The sequence below is a fragment of the Dermacentor variabilis genome, chromosome 4 (genome assembly GCF_050947875.1).
Source record: "Dermacentor variabilis isolate Ectoservices chromosome 4, ASM5094787v1, whole genome shotgun sequence".
NCBI lineage: Eukaryota > Metazoa > Arthropoda > Arachnida > Ixodida > Ixodidae > Dermacentor > Dermacentor variabilis.
This window is the reverse complement of record NC_134571.1, coordinates 32,115,392-32,130,682: the sequence shown is the minus strand read 5'-3', so window position 1 is coordinate 32,130,682 and position 15,291 is coordinate 32,115,392. Positions and strand designations below refer to the sequence as shown.

At 40.8% G+C, this 15,291-nt stretch overlaps 1 protein-coding gene across 2 annotated transcripts; it reads left to right on the top strand.

The window, feature by feature from the left end:
- The first annotated feature begins 45 nt into the window (after nucleotides 1-45).
- LOC142578883 (ER degradation-enhancing alpha-mannosidase-like protein 2) lies at nucleotides 46-14,219 on the top strand. 2 transcript variants are annotated; one of them, XM_075688554.1, is made up of 9 exons: nucleotides 46-377; nucleotides 1,946-2,202; nucleotides 3,158-3,283; nucleotides 4,108-4,319; nucleotides 6,053-6,194; nucleotides 8,333-8,457; nucleotides 9,374-9,518; nucleotides 10,555-10,676; nucleotides 12,288-14,219. In XM_075688554.1, exons 1-9 carry the CDS (start codon nucleotides 283-285, stop codon nucleotides 13,938-13,940), a joined length of 2,877 nt encoding a protein of 958 aa, XP_075544669.1. In that variant the 5' UTR covers nucleotides 46-282; the 3' UTR covers nucleotides 13,941-14,219. The 2 variants fall into 2 exon arrangements, with proteins under 2 accessions (XP_075544669.1, XP_075544670.1); XM_075688555.1 differs by lacking the exon at nucleotides 46-377 and adding an exon at nucleotides 1,521-1,696.
- Nucleotides 14,220-15,291: the final 1,072 nt, after the last annotated feature.

Below are 15,291 nucleotides of genomic sequence, written 5' to 3'. Positions count from 1 at the left end.
TGTGGTCACGTGACAAGTATGTAAACGCAGACGCCGCCAGGAAGCTGGCGACGCTGACGCTGATCGCGTAATATGAGTTGTATGTACTGTGCTAATGGAAAGGAAGCAATTTCGCTGTCAGTAATTAGCCGTTCAATGACGGACCGGATGGTTCCACGGGTGATGGCACACTGCTAGAAGCTACTAGACAGACAAGGCGCCCTAGCCGATCGCGTCGAGTTTAGAACGCACACATGTACCACAGGAGAGCGTTGCCGGTGCTAAAGCGTCTGCGTTCGTGTCATGGGCTCCTTAGTACACGTAATATTATTGTCCTGTGCAATCATTCCTCATATCTCGTGCGAAAAATTCAACGACCACAAACTGGGAGTCTACAGGTACATATAACCTTTGATTATCTTGCCTTCCTAATCCTGGTGTCGAAGTTGACGTAGCATACCGTTATTTGTTTACGTTGGACGACGCGTACGTTGGCTCCTTAGGAAGTGTTATTGTGGTATTGTATGCCACTGGCTGTCACTGGGCTTATGTCATTATTACTATAAATAGCTTTACTTTCCTGGGCTAAGGAAATAAAGATATTTTTCTGCTACTAACGTTTATGGCCAAACAGGGTTCTTCCTTGCATTCGCCAATGGTTATGCACTCATCGTGTTCGCTGTGTGATTCATCTGTTTCTCTGAAGCTCCCCACAATGCACAATTCCCTATAAAATATTATTTACAAGGTCATTGACAGTTCTTTAAGATATATGAGTGCTCTTAAGACACCCGCCGTGGTTGCTCAGTGGCTATGGTGTTGGGCTGCTGAGCACGAGGTCGCGGGATCGAATCCCGGCCACGGCGGCCGCATTTCGATGGGGGCGAAATGCAAAAACACCCGTGTGCTTAGATTTAGGTGCACGTTAAAGAACCCCAGGTGGTCAAAATTTCCGGAGTCCTCCACTACGGCGTGCCTCATAATCAGAAAGTGGTTTTGGCACGTAAAACCCCAAATATTATTATATGCTCTTAAGATATTGAGTACAAGCTTAAATTTGTACCGGTATATGATACCTGTGTATCCTTAATGCAAAGCCGCTGTATAGTTCTCACAAGGTGTTCTCTCACTCTCACATACACAAGAATAAAATATACAAAAAGAACTATAACAGTTGGTATAATACGGATGAAAAAAAAATAAGAAGGCATATTTTTGAAACTGTTTGTGCTCGCTTAGAAACTTCATCATCTTACTGCAAAATAATCGCATCGTGTGAAAAACGCTTGCGTGAACAGCACATTTCACAGCTGACCTTGACATTCTGACCTCCAGTCGTATTTAGTGCTAAAAGAAACTTATTTTACTGCTGCTATACAGTGTGATCACAGTAGCATTCTTGCAGCATTGTGCTTGTCTAGTGCTACGATTGTCTTATTACTCAATGTTAAACCGAATTTGCTTTTAAGAAAGACTGCTAGAGAAATGGCATTTATTTTTCTGCACACCTCGTAACATATACATGGTGTACAGGCCTACTGTATAGGTATACAAAGCACATGAACAGCGTATGAAAGCAGTATTTCCATAGCTCACATCGCCTTTTTGTTAATGTTACTGATGGTTCAGACAATGATAACTATGTACTGCTAATGAATATTGTCAAACAGCCCTGCATGAATATCCTTGGTATTAAACCTCTGCAATATAAAGTGTGGTAAGTATCATTGTCAGCTGGAGCAAAGTAAATGCTGAAGCCTTTTCATACAGTGTATCTCAAGCTCAAGTTCCTATAATATTCCTGATGTGACTTGTTATGTTTTCTTTCTTGTGCTCTGTTTCGATGCTGTCAGGGACCAAGTTTAGATGCATGTGATGTTTTACGTCATCTCAACTAGTCTGCTCATACTATGGTTACCCGGTTTCCCTGCCAAAGGTAGACACGTTACTTGTGATCCTGTTGCAGGAATCGAGTGTTGGAGATGTTCCAGCACGCTTACGATGGCTACATGAAGTATGCTTACCCTTATGATGAGCTGCGGCCACTTTCCTGTGATGGCGTTGACACTTGGGGCAGCTTCTCACTCACGCTCATCGATGCACTCGACACATTGGCCATTATGGGCAACTACACTGAGTTTAGAAAGGTAGCAACAATGATTGCAGAAAACATCAATTTCAACATCAACATCAATGTCTCGGTCTTTGAGACCAACATACGAGGTGAGTACAACGCACATATAGGTTGTTTTGTCTCAACTATACACTCACTCTCTTGTTAGAAATTAATAGAGGGCTCTATGCAGATGAAATTGGCAGTTCCCTGTTACCTCTTGTGTTTACTTGATGTGGCTGCTGCTTTTCCAATGTCTTATTGATCACTTATTCCAAACCAATAAACCAAGATGTCAATTAGTGCGCTGTAGGATGTGCTCAAAAATGCCACAATGAACATGTAAGAAGCCAATCTTGTGTGAGCTTAGAAAGTATTGCATTTACGTGAACGTAGCAGGGCAACAGATATATCATTGAGTTAGATTGTCTGAGAAGCCATTATTGATCATAATGCAATTCAGCATTTACTGCATCTTTGTCCAAAGGCTTGGAAAAACATAATATGCCTTCATATGCTTGTATATAGGTGTCTCACTTAAAAAGTTAGCAAGCTGGTTAATCATATTAAGAATAATACTGAACACCACATGAATGTACTGTACCATGATCTGTCAGTGGTACTGTAATACCTCCTTGATGCTACTTGTCTAGAATTGGTGCTTGTAAGCTGCACATTCTATTTTCCTGCTTAGCATGTCCTTACTGCTCATGAGCTGTACAGTGTTTGTGCACTGCACCTGCCTTCTTTTGTAGTGACTGCACGAGAGGTTTCATTTGAGAATTTAACAACTCCCATTACAAATTTGTAGTTTGCATTCTGATCATTAAGTATTCCAAAACTGACCTTTGACACAGCCAGTACGTTGGTTGCTATGCATGTGAGAGATTTCCAACAATTGGGAAGAGGATGCGAAGGTCTGGTGCAGTGAACTTTGTGCTCTATTAACTTTAACTATTAATAATAAGTAGATGCAGTAGAGAAAGTACCAAACAGTGGATGCATAGCTGCATATGGTTGCATTTGAGCGCAGCCTTCTGTCACACTTATGCTTCACTGTGGCAGTGGTTGGTGGTCTGCTTTCGGCACATCTACTGTCTCGAAAAGCTCAAATGCCTCTTGAGCCTGGCTGGCCTTGCTCGGGACCCCTCCTGCGCCTTGCTGAAGATGTGGCCACACGATTGCTTCCAGGTATTGAATTTACCTCATGATCATTGCTTTTCTACTTCTTTTCTATTCTATTCCATTTCATTTTTCAACTTCCTTTACACTTGATCAGCTGATACCTATGCATTGCAGAGTATTTGACTAGTCCTTAGGAAAATGCAAACAATGCAATAGAAATATATTGTTTGTAGCTTGTGGGCATGCACCTGAAAAATATGCATATGAAGTAAAGTGTGTAAGTGACAGACCTACCATAGTGAACACAGGTGACCTTGACTGTCCTCTGATGCATGGGCTGATGTCACGTTTTGACTGTAGCTTTGGACTTGTGACCATGACACATAGCAACATCTGTCTTTGGAAGTGCCAAGTTGCTGTTGATAGTCCAAGTACCTATCTAGCATGCTTTTTCTGGCACTGAAATGTGCTGGTACCTGCCGCAATGGCTCAGTAGCTATGGCATGCTGCTAAGCACAAGGTCATAATTTTGATTCCCGGGCATGGCAGCTGCATTTTAGTGAGGATGAAATGAGAAAAATGCTTGTGTACTCAGATTTAGGTGCTCATTAAAAAACCCCAGCTGGTCAAAAATGATCTGGAGCCATCCGCTCAGGCATCCCTCATAACCCACTGTGCAGCTTGTGGGCATTAAACGCCACAATTTCATACCTTTAGGATGTGCTGGCATAACCTGATTAAGTTCATCCATGCCAATTTATCTTTCCCTTTTTTTCTATTTTTTTAACAATTTATTAACATTATAGGAGCTTTCTGATTATCAAGGAGCTCTGCAATGAAAGCTGCAAGCCTGGTGCGACAGACTGAGACAATGTTGCTTCTGTGTGCAGCTTTCAACACCAAGACAGGCATGCCATATGGCACAGTTAATCTAATCAATGGAGTGCCGCTGGGAGAGACCAGCATCACATGTACCGCTGGTGTGGGCACCTTTCTGGTCGAGTTTGCCACCCTCAGCCGGCTGACAGGCAACCCGGTCTTCGAGGAGGTCGCCCTACGAGCCTTGAAAGCACTCTGGAGGTCCCGGACATCCATAGGCTTGGTACTGTGCACACCCACATTTCTCTTTATGTGTGCCTTCAGTCCATGTCCTTATTTGTTGACACTTGATTGATAATGCTGACCATTCACTTTCGAGGTGCCTTCACATGACATCATCCAGCTCATTGCTTCACTGTAGCATTGGAGCATACATTGGCATCCTGATGTTTTTGCCACCTACCATATCAACACATTCAATAGTTACATGTTACGCAACTAATGCACTGTGTGATGGCTAACAAGTCCGTTTTCTCCATGTTCAATTTTAGCCAATCAATATAAGCAGAATACAGTGCCCTCTAAAGCAATCAGTTGGGAGTGCCAGTTTGTTGCATTGAGCTCAAATTAAGGCTGCACCTAGGCTCACATTGTGGTGTAAGTGAGCATCCATGTGTGCCTTTAATTTGGCAGCGCCAAGGTTAGCTGCCTAAAGTAAGAATGGAAACAGCATGATGGTGCACCACAAAGTGAGGAAGCATGAGCGTCATTTCTTTGTAGCAAAGCGCCAGTTAAGAAAGAGAATTTGTGTCATTGTTCTCGCTTCTGTGTCTGTGTCAACTAGTTTGCAATCTTCCTGAAGATAAAAAGCCCCACATATTCCAATCACAGAGCAATAGAAAATCCATTGATAGGCAGTAACTTTTGGTAACCTTGTTAAAAGCAAATGCCTTCAAGAAATATTTAGAGGAGGCTTCTGGGTAGGGCCTTTATATACTTGAGATATTTTGCCACCTTGTTAAATCTTTAGTAGTATTTTTGCTTCCTTTAAACAAGAAAAACAGCTGGTTGTGAACCTTGCGAATTTCTGCTAAACAGCCTTTTCTTCAAAGGATATACACTTTATTAAGGTTCACATCTTGCTTCTTTTATCAAATCTTCTGACAGTTCACGCTGTGGAGACAGTCAGGTTGATTGGAACATCTCCTTTTATCCGAGGGTTCCAAGGTAGGGCATGAGCTCTGAGAGAACGAAGAAGACAGTGCCTGGTTTGCAGTCGCACCATTCTGGAGCTGGCCTAGTTCTCTGCACATGCCTCGCATTCCCACGAGCGATTAGTAGTGGGGTTGCCACAGTGCATACAAGAAACTTGTACACCTTCAGAAGATTGCAGTATACTCATAGACACTTTGCATTAAGTGCATGAGCTGAATAGACTAATACTAGTGTTGCTAAAGTGTGTAAGGTTGATAATGAATTAATGGCATTTGTAGTTCTTTTTTAAAATAAATATCACAGGAAGTCTATGAAATATATACATAGAAGAGTATAAGCTTATTGTTCATACGGGTCAGAACTGCCTTTCTTTTAAACTAAATTTTGCCTGAAATTCTACCTGTGTAGCTATCAACACTGATTGAAATAATAGCGGAGCAGTAGGTATATGTGAAGTCTATCAAAAAGAATTCGGTGATGGATTTGTGATCAACTCTGAGATGTTGCAAGTGACCCACTCAGATTTTTCACAAGTAATGCTAATGACATGTCAGAGTGGGCCACAAATTTTCATACTTATAGCTTTTTGCTAGATTTCATGAAAACCATGGCTTTTATGTTTGTATTTTAGTATGTGCTGGCAGTACGCACTGTATGAGTCATCTTGACATGCTTAGTTACAATACAAGTCCCTTGAGTACTCTGCTCTGTATAAGTTTCATTGGCTTTGGAAGTGGTTACATGTGCATTTCACACTGCAATAATGACAATGGGCATGCAATACTTGCTGCCATCTTGCAGGTAGGGAACCACATTGATGTTCAGCTTGGCATCTGGACAGCTACAGATTCTGGCATAGGAGCTGGTGTGGACTCCTACTACGAGTACCTGGTGAAGGGGGCCATCATGCTCCAGAGGCCTGAACTTATGCGCATGTTTAAAGGTGCGAGCAATGCTTCTATGCCTTTGGAGTATTTCACACATACTTTTTTAGTTAAATTTAGTATGGCTATGGTATGGCTGTGGTTAAATTTAGTAGTTATTTAGTATGGTGAGGTTGCATTTTAACATCAGTAGAGAAACACATTAGGCCAGCATCTTACACATTGTAAAGACAGGACCGGATGTGAAATTTCGTTCCATTCCTTTTAAAGGATTGAAATGTTCTCTACCATGTGTTATATGCATTTTTTTCAGTACTGTATATTTCATTGTAGCCACAATGGCCATAATGCCTAACACAACAAAGGGTGTAAGAAACATATAAATTCATAACTAAACGAATAAGCTTATACGTATTCGTGAACTTGTGCATGCACCATGTGGAAAATTAGCTGATGCACCCTGGCATCATAAAGATGGTAGTAAATAGTGCAGCACCACCTGGTGGGTGCACATTGGTCTTATTTCATTGTGTGTGCATTTGTGCGATATAATTGCTTTATGCTGTCATAACAGTTAATTTTCTTCTTAATTTTGCTATTTTCTTCATTATTATGTCTTGTGCTTTATGAATGTTTAACCATTATCAATTATTGTTTTAGAATTTTATACAGTGCACAGTTTTTCATCCTATTCATTCACTTTTATTTTGTTTATCATGTTTTTTCTTACACATACCTGTTTTCTGGTACAATCCTCAATCCACTCCCCCCTCCCATAAAGTCCTTTGCACTCTTGGAGTTTTAAGTATCTTATATCATCTCTGTGTTTGCATGTGCATGCATGTTATCTTCCTCAGGTAATTCTGAGTTATGACAGAAGGAAAAAAACACAGGGCAAGTTAGTGGTCTTGCATTTGGAAGGAAGTAGTACAGCATGGTTGAACACCAAGCATAAAAGAAAGAAAAAGAAGCACTGAATGTACCGTTGAAGATTTATTCAAACACCAGGTGACACAACAGATAATGGAAGGTTGTTGAAGCCTTCCATACATTACTGGAGTTCCTCAGCCGCACCTGTCCTGACTTGTTGAAGTTGTGAGTGGGCTCACTAGTCATGTTCGTGTATGACCAGGAGGCCATTTTCTCTCTGTCTACATCATTACCAGACATAGTCTTCTTTTAATGCGAAAACATTATATGCCCCATTATGCAAAAATTCAGCGTTGTTGGCGGCAACGTGACCGAAAGATGGTACCAAAAATGGCCCACGGCATAACAAATAAAAACACGTCAGAAATGCTTGAATTGACATCAAATTTGTGACGCAAGTTTCTCTAAACAAAGTCAATTAATGGAACTGAAATGAAATTTGGTACATTTCGGTCTGGGTGGGAATCAAACCTGGGCCTTCGGGGTGCTAGATAAGCATGCTTCCTTAAGGCTATGGTGGCTCCACGGTTACGGCTGACTAAAGTTGTGCCTAGTGCGTTCGTCATTGCACATGTCACATAACTGCCTCCCACGTGTCACTTGCTCTTTGGATTTCTTCAGTACTGTGTCTACAGCGATACACTCTTGATGCCAATTCACGAGTGTATAAAATGAGGTGTGCCTAGTGCCTGTGTCATTTCACACGTCACGTTGCTGCCTCGCACACATCACTAGCTTTTCGGATTTTGTCGGTGGTATGTTTGCTGGGATGCACTCCGAAGCATCTACCTCAGCGACATCTGTGAAACATGGTCGCCCACAAAAGCATGCTGCAGAAGATGGAAGCAAGGGAACGCAAAAAGGAATGCCGTACAAGTTTAGAAAGAGCTCAACGACTTACGGATAAATACCTAAGCGAAAACATTTCTCCAAAGCGACTACAATGCTTTCACATTCCCATACATAAGCAGTCTTAAATGTCTCTTCTGAACCTTTTTTTGCACAGCATAGCAGTCTAAGAATGTCTGCGTGAGGCTTATCCTTCTGTATTTTCTTATGCAAGTGTTCTCTCTTTATTGAGTGCCATTTTGTTAGACTTTTTCTGTGTTCTTGCTTTGCTTGAGAACTTGGAAGTCCTTAGAATGGGTCTCGTGGTAGACCTGAATGCAAGAAGTTGACATGCAGGCTGTCATTTTGCTTGTTACTTATGCACAGAATAATATTGCTTCTTCCTCTTACATTTTGTTGTTTCGTTGTTTGCTTGCAGAGTATGAGAAAACAATAACCAAGTATATGAAGCGTGACGATTGGTACTTCTGGGTGGAAAATTCATCTGGCAAAGTTACCATGCCAGTATTCCAAAGCCTCGAAGCATTTTGGCCAGGTTTGTTGGTTAGTAACACATCCGTTATTCTATTCTTTAATCATTCATGTAGGTCATCAATAATTAAACTTCATTTCTGCTTTGGCTAAATTTAAATTTCTGCATTGTGTTTGCTTCAATTATTATGCATGTCAAGTAAGGTGTTAGCTTTAGCTAGTTGTCAAGATTTTATATTGTGAATAGCATGCTAAGCAAGATTGATTGAGCAGATAACATGAAAGCAAATTATATAAGCGCTGCTTTGTCTGCTCTCTGATTCTTGTCTCTCACAAAATCAATAGTTTGGAGTGCGTAGGTATTTTTCTGGTTCGCTAAAGTTTGTAAGTTGAGTAACACAGTATATTGTGTTGCACGAGAAAAAGTATTGCAATCGACATCGCTTTAACATAGCATTAAAGAACCACAGGTGGTCGAAATGAATCCATAGCACTCTTCTGTGGCATTCCTCATAACCTACTGTGCAATTTTGTGGTGTTAACTCCGCACAATTTAATTTTTAAAACTATATGCTTCCATGAAATGGGGGCATACAGGTGTGGTGTAGCTGCCATCAATAATGAGCAGTATTGAGTGAGCAGGCAGAGTTTGGTGCGTGAAAAAACTTGCAAGCCTGCAACCTGGTGGCAGTCTACAGTACGTGCATCATTTCTAGTGGCAAATTTTGTACAGAAAGTATAATATATATAGTACGTTCAAGGAACATATTGAGACATTTGTGTAGCTGTAATAGCGTCATGCAATAAGCCACCAGAGAAACCAAGCTGGCTTACATGCTTCCTAATCCCTATGCTCACTGCAGCACCAATAAAGAAACCAACATAGAGGCTAGCACCACATGTTAAACCCTGTTGTGTTTAAAGCCATGTAGTGCTTGCTTATTTATGACTTCTGGGTGATTTTCCTTTCCTACTGTATCAATTGCAGACTTTAATAGGTGATCTGGACAATGCACGCAAGTCGTTATATAACTACCACCAGGTGTGGAGAGAGTATGGGTTCACCCCGGAATTTTATGAAGTGGTGCATGGAAGAGCTCACCCAAAGCGAGATGGCTACCCGCTTAGGCCAGGTGAGTCGTGACTTGGTGCTCTGCCCTGAACTCTTGCATTGCAGATTGAATTGAAAAAAAAAAAAAAAAAGGAGCATATTAATGTAGCCTCTTTAGGTGGTATTCTTTTTATGCGGTCACATTTGGCACTGCCTTAATTGAAAATATTGTCTAATGGGTTCTTGACCATGTGACCCTACGTTGCTGTTATAGTTGTAATCTAAAACATCCTTGGTGTTTTGATTTAGGACAATATTTCTTGCAAAATATCGGAAATCTTGCATAAGCCTGTCTTATACAGATATTGCTAAATGCTGTATGGTAAAGAATTTTTGGTCTGGTGTCATATAAAATTGCTGTTTTCAGATAAGCAGTAGTAGTACTAAATAGAGGGTGGAAGACAGTTACTGCTCTTATGTGCAAGTAATAAAACGTGCTAATACTGTGAGGCCTTATGGTTGTCATGCCAAATAACATCTTACAATTTCTATGTGTATGAGCTCTAATCATACTACTATTTCATATTGCGCTGCCATATCCTTCTGTAATTAAGTATGTGCACACATACAGCAGTCCACAGCGTCCGGACGATGGTGACAAAATAGCTGTGGGACTTACTTTCTACACAAAATTATGTTTTGGCAAGTGACTAATTTATATTATGACTGGCTTTTTTAATGGCATAATGTATTGTGAAACAGATTATTGAGAGAGAAGGGAAAGGCAAAAGGTTAGTGTGTGTTGGTTGAGAGACCGGAGACCAGAGTTTGGCTTACCAGCTCAGTTGTATTTTTGGCCTATTCCCAACTTGCACCAGCTGGTTAATAAAGTAATTTAAACTAGCAGGAGCCAGTCAAGCATTTCCGTCCTGAGTGACATGATACAGAAGCTAAACAATATAGCCAAGCTATACAACAACACTGGGAAGCTTCATGTAACATGAGCCAGTTAAAAGTTACGTTGCATTTCATTTTCCTTAAGTTGCTTTAGCTGTTTCTTAGGGTGCAGTGTCCTGAATTATGTCTTATGTTCTCCAAATTATTTGCGTTCCTTCCAGAACTTGTCGAGAGCTTAGTTTATCTCTATCAAGCCACAAAGGATCCTCATTTTCTGGAGATAGGCGTTGACATCCTTGAATCAATCAGGCACAGTGCCAAGACTGAATGTGGCTATGCAACAGTGAGTTTCTTTCGTGGCTTTTTCTTGCATCCAGACCACTGTGGCCTTTATGTGTGTGTGGAGTTTAGTTGAAACTGCATGAGCAAAGAGTCATCTATTGGCTACATTTTGTCTGGCAAGAAAGGCTTCAGTCTTGGGACGCGAACAACAAATTCAGTAGTGTGTGGAACGTACGGTATTTGGCATGTTTGACTTGAGGGAACACAGCCTTCATAAGCACAAGCATGACCCAAACATAGAACAGGATTGGTGTTGCAATTGGGAAAATACACTTGCAGCCTCCTATAATGTATAATTAACGTAAAACTGTTCATAATTAGTAGATGTAGTCAAACACTGATAATTTGTGGCAGCAGTTATGATAATATATGCAACAATTATGTAATTTATGTTACATTTCAATGTGACAGAGATACTGTTTAGCCAATGTTAAATTTATTTTCCAAATTAACTGACTGCTGCAACCTCTTTACATAATTTTGTCAATGCTATATGCATCAGCGCGTGGTGCACTCCCTTCGTGGCCATCTGGCTTTTAGCAGGTGGCAAAGCATGACCTTCGAGATTGCTGGTGCAGTGCAGGACTCCTATGCTGCAAAAGCATCAACCTAGTCCACCATGATGAACCTCTAAATATTAACACTTCATGATATTCACAACTTCTGCATTTCACTTACAGTAGCAAGTTATGCTTAGCATTTGTACTGGTTTGTGAAGCCTCTTTTGCATCATATATGCCCCCGAGATGTGTGACCAAGCAAAACTTTACTAGCAATAACAATGTAGTGTTTGCGCTAGGTCATCTTGTATGAAGCATCTTGTGTGTTGTATGTTTGATAATGCAGGCAATTAGGTAAAGAAAGATGCAGATACGTCATCCAACATCTTGGAGGCTACAGCTGTCATTATTTTAAGTGCATACTAAAAGGTGTGAAAATACCATGTCCACAGCAGACTTGAAGTCTTCACTGAAGTGTGGTATCTGTGCTTTGAAATTCATCAGCATGTACTTTAAGTGGCATTTGATGAACAAGAGCGCTGGCAGTGTGTGTACCAGATATTTGAACATGCCATTGCAAGTACTTTCAATCAATTCTATGCAAAGAGCTTTAGTTTTCTTGTCACCACACCTGATGCATTATCTGATGCAGTTTCTCCATTTCCCACACATGGTGTAGCTCTTTCTCAACTTGGTGGTAATAATATGGTGAGATATATCATCCTGTTCATTTTCTGCAACATAAATTGTAAAAGAAAAGTGCAGCTCCTTCAGTTGCAGTTTTCTGCACAGCAGAGCCATCCTTTGGTGTAAAACATATATTATTGCAATGTGTCCAGAACAATAGTTTGGGTAAGTATTCGTCTCTAGTGTCACATTCAAATGTACTAGTGTACTATATTTATTTATTTGTTCATTCTAGCTTCCTCAACTATAAAATTGCGAGATAATACTATTGTTTTCGAACTGCTTTAGTTGTTTTGACATTATACCTGATATCTGTCTGTGTTCATAGCTTGTCATTCATAGCATTTATATATCTTATTGTGCTTTCTGACAAATATTGTATCAATAAAGATGAAGTAATATCTCCTCTATTTTCTTTTCTTTAGATAAAGAAGGTTGGAGACCACACCCTTGAAGACCGGATGGAATCCTTCTTTTTAGCTGAAACGACCAAGTATCTTTACCTCCTCTTCACTCCTGATCATTTCATCCACAACAATGGCAGTTCTGCTGACATCATACACACATCGTCCGGAGAGTGCATCATAGACACAGGGGCTTACGTGTTCAACACTGAGGCCCACCCTGTGGACGTGGCGGCAGTACATTGTTGCAGTGCAGACAAGGCTTCAGAGGACCAAGCACTTCGAAATTTTGCAAAAGAATTTGATTTGAGCAAATTGCTCGTAGACGAGTCTAGAGATGACTTCATCAAGCCTTTGCGGGTCATAGAAAACATTGGTGATACAGATGACACTGACGATTCTGATGAACCCAAATGTGCTGACAAAAATGAGTCCTCAGCCCCCTCGGCTCCTTCAAGCTTTCCAGCTCAGGATCCTGCATTATTTTTCACCAATCTGATTTCTTCCGAGAAGGCTGTACAAGAAAATACAGAGGAAGGCGCTGTTGAAGTCAATATTAAAGAAGCTGTGCAAGAGGGCAGATCCAGTGATAACGATGATGATGCCCGCATGTTTGGTTTCCTAGGTGAAGTTGGAGAAACTAATAATGACGTGGCAAACTCAGAGACAGGTGAGGCTAGAGGTAGCTATCAGCCCAACTTATCGAGTGCTGGTGGTCATAACAGGGCTGTAGAGAGCAATGGCGAAGCACCAGTTGCTGAGCCAGGAATCTCATCAAATGAGAATCGTTCTCCAAGTGACCTTGATAGTGAGGCAAGAAACTTGACACAGGATGCAGCTGCAGGGTCTCTGCATTCAACAAAATATAATGCAGCTGAAACAAGTCATGCTAGTGAACTGCATCCAGAACTGTCACAAGGAGCCATTTCAACAGAGACAAGCATTGACCCCTCTGAAGAAGAAAGCATTGACGACGTTGCTCTAGATGAGGAGGAGTTTGATGACGAAATTGATGAGTACACTTCACGCCACCCTTCTGCAGAGGACGATGACAGTGAACCTGATGATGCTCAGCCTACTGAGGAACCTACTGAACTCAATTCTTCAAAACATGTTTCCACATCACAAGATGTTGGCAAAGGGTCTCAAGAAGCAGTTCAGACAGAGACTTGGGCTTCAACTACAGTAGGTGATGGTGCAGTTGTAGATTTTGCTAAATCTGATGGTGACAAAAATGATGCCAATGCATCAGAGTTTAGTGAGCAGAAAAAGGAACAACGTGTTCAAAACAGCTCAAGTGAAGCAACCCTTAGCAGCAGCGGCAGTGACGGCCCTGACACACGTACCAGTGCTGGCATGAATGTAACAGCAGGCTGGAAAGCAGAAGTAAAAGAAGTTAGGCTTGCCCCGGGAGAAGAGGAGGAAGTGATAATAGGCGACACAAATATGACTGAAAGCAGCGCTTCTAGTGACGTGGCTGCACAACCTGAAGGCCTCTTACAGCAAACTCTTCAAGAAGCATTTGGCAAGAAATCATCTGTGGCAACAGAAAATTCTGAGCACTGCATTAAGAAGCCAGCAAAGGAGTTAAATGGATGGTTGATGCTCACGTGCCCATCACAGCCTTTCACGTCAAGACTTGCATTCCGAGGGGAGATGTTTAATGTTGGTTAGATCAGTCTAGGCCAGTTCTAGGAGCCAAATGTTAATAAGCTGATAAGTTTCGCAGGAAAACACGACATGCATTGTGTTGACGTATTGATTGATATTGTGTTCCTCCTCTCTTGGGAACGAATTACAATAGAAATTGCATATTTTGCAAGTCTCAGCCTTGCTCAATTGAAATTGTTAATTTTTATTATGTGTACCGCTAAATTAAAAATCACGTACGTAGAAGTGTCGGTTACATACAAAGCACCAATTTCAATAAAAAGAAGCTGTTATATTGTGGTACTTGTAGACTGAAGTGAACATCTCTCTTTTCACTACGTAGGCTGTGCAAAGCTTTCAACTTTGCCCACACGTCTGTAAGTGATCTACAATGGCCATATTCGACATTTATGCTGGGGAACCTTCTAACATGTTGGATGTGGCAAAGATTACATGCCCAGCTTGAACACACCACTACACAATGTGCACCACTGAATTTTCAACTATGCACATTTTCTCTGTCTCTCTCTCTCATGCACATGCTTTGCCTCTTTTGACTGCTAAAAAAGCCAGCCATGCCATATGGCAACGTGGTGTCAATTTTTTCAATCACATTATGCAACTCTCAGCAATTGCGTAATGCATCTTGAGGAAGATTTAGCTTGGGCCAACTCCATTCAAATACATGTAAAATGCAGAAATGCTCTATTGAGACAACTGCTGGACCAATTGAAATTAAATTTGTTGCATTTGATAGACAAATTCTAGGATCTGTAGCCAGTAGACATATTTAACATGTCAAATCTTTTGCGAAACTTTCCACAAACTGGCAAGTTCTAAAAAAAAATATTGCAACATGAAGTTTGCAAGTCTGTAACTTCACAGATACCGCAGTTTTGTAAATTGCATTTGTTAGAACATCTAAAGAGAACAAATTTGATACACGAGTTTACAGCGTAGAAGAAATTGTAGCAGTGCTCACGAGGGTTGCAATAACCCTACTCAGAAATTACTGGCATATTTGAGAGAGGTGTATAACACATCAATTTTGTGTGCTTTAGATATCTTAAGTGTTGTTTACAAAATGTGGTGTCTTTAGTTACATGCTTACAGAACTGAGTTTCAGCAATTTTTGTTTTAAAAGATGATGGCCTAAATAAAAAATTTGGGGGATACTTAAGCTTCGCCTTTAAGAGTGGAACACAATAGTATTCAAAGATCCCTGACTGCTTCTCACATTTATGTAACCATAATGTTTACCCAGAAACGCTGACAGCAAATGCTATGTACGTAAAAGCATAAAAGGCATGTGCTGTCAGCGTTTTGTTTCATGAGATTTTTTTGTGGGCTGTCATTGTCAAAATTCAGAGAAATA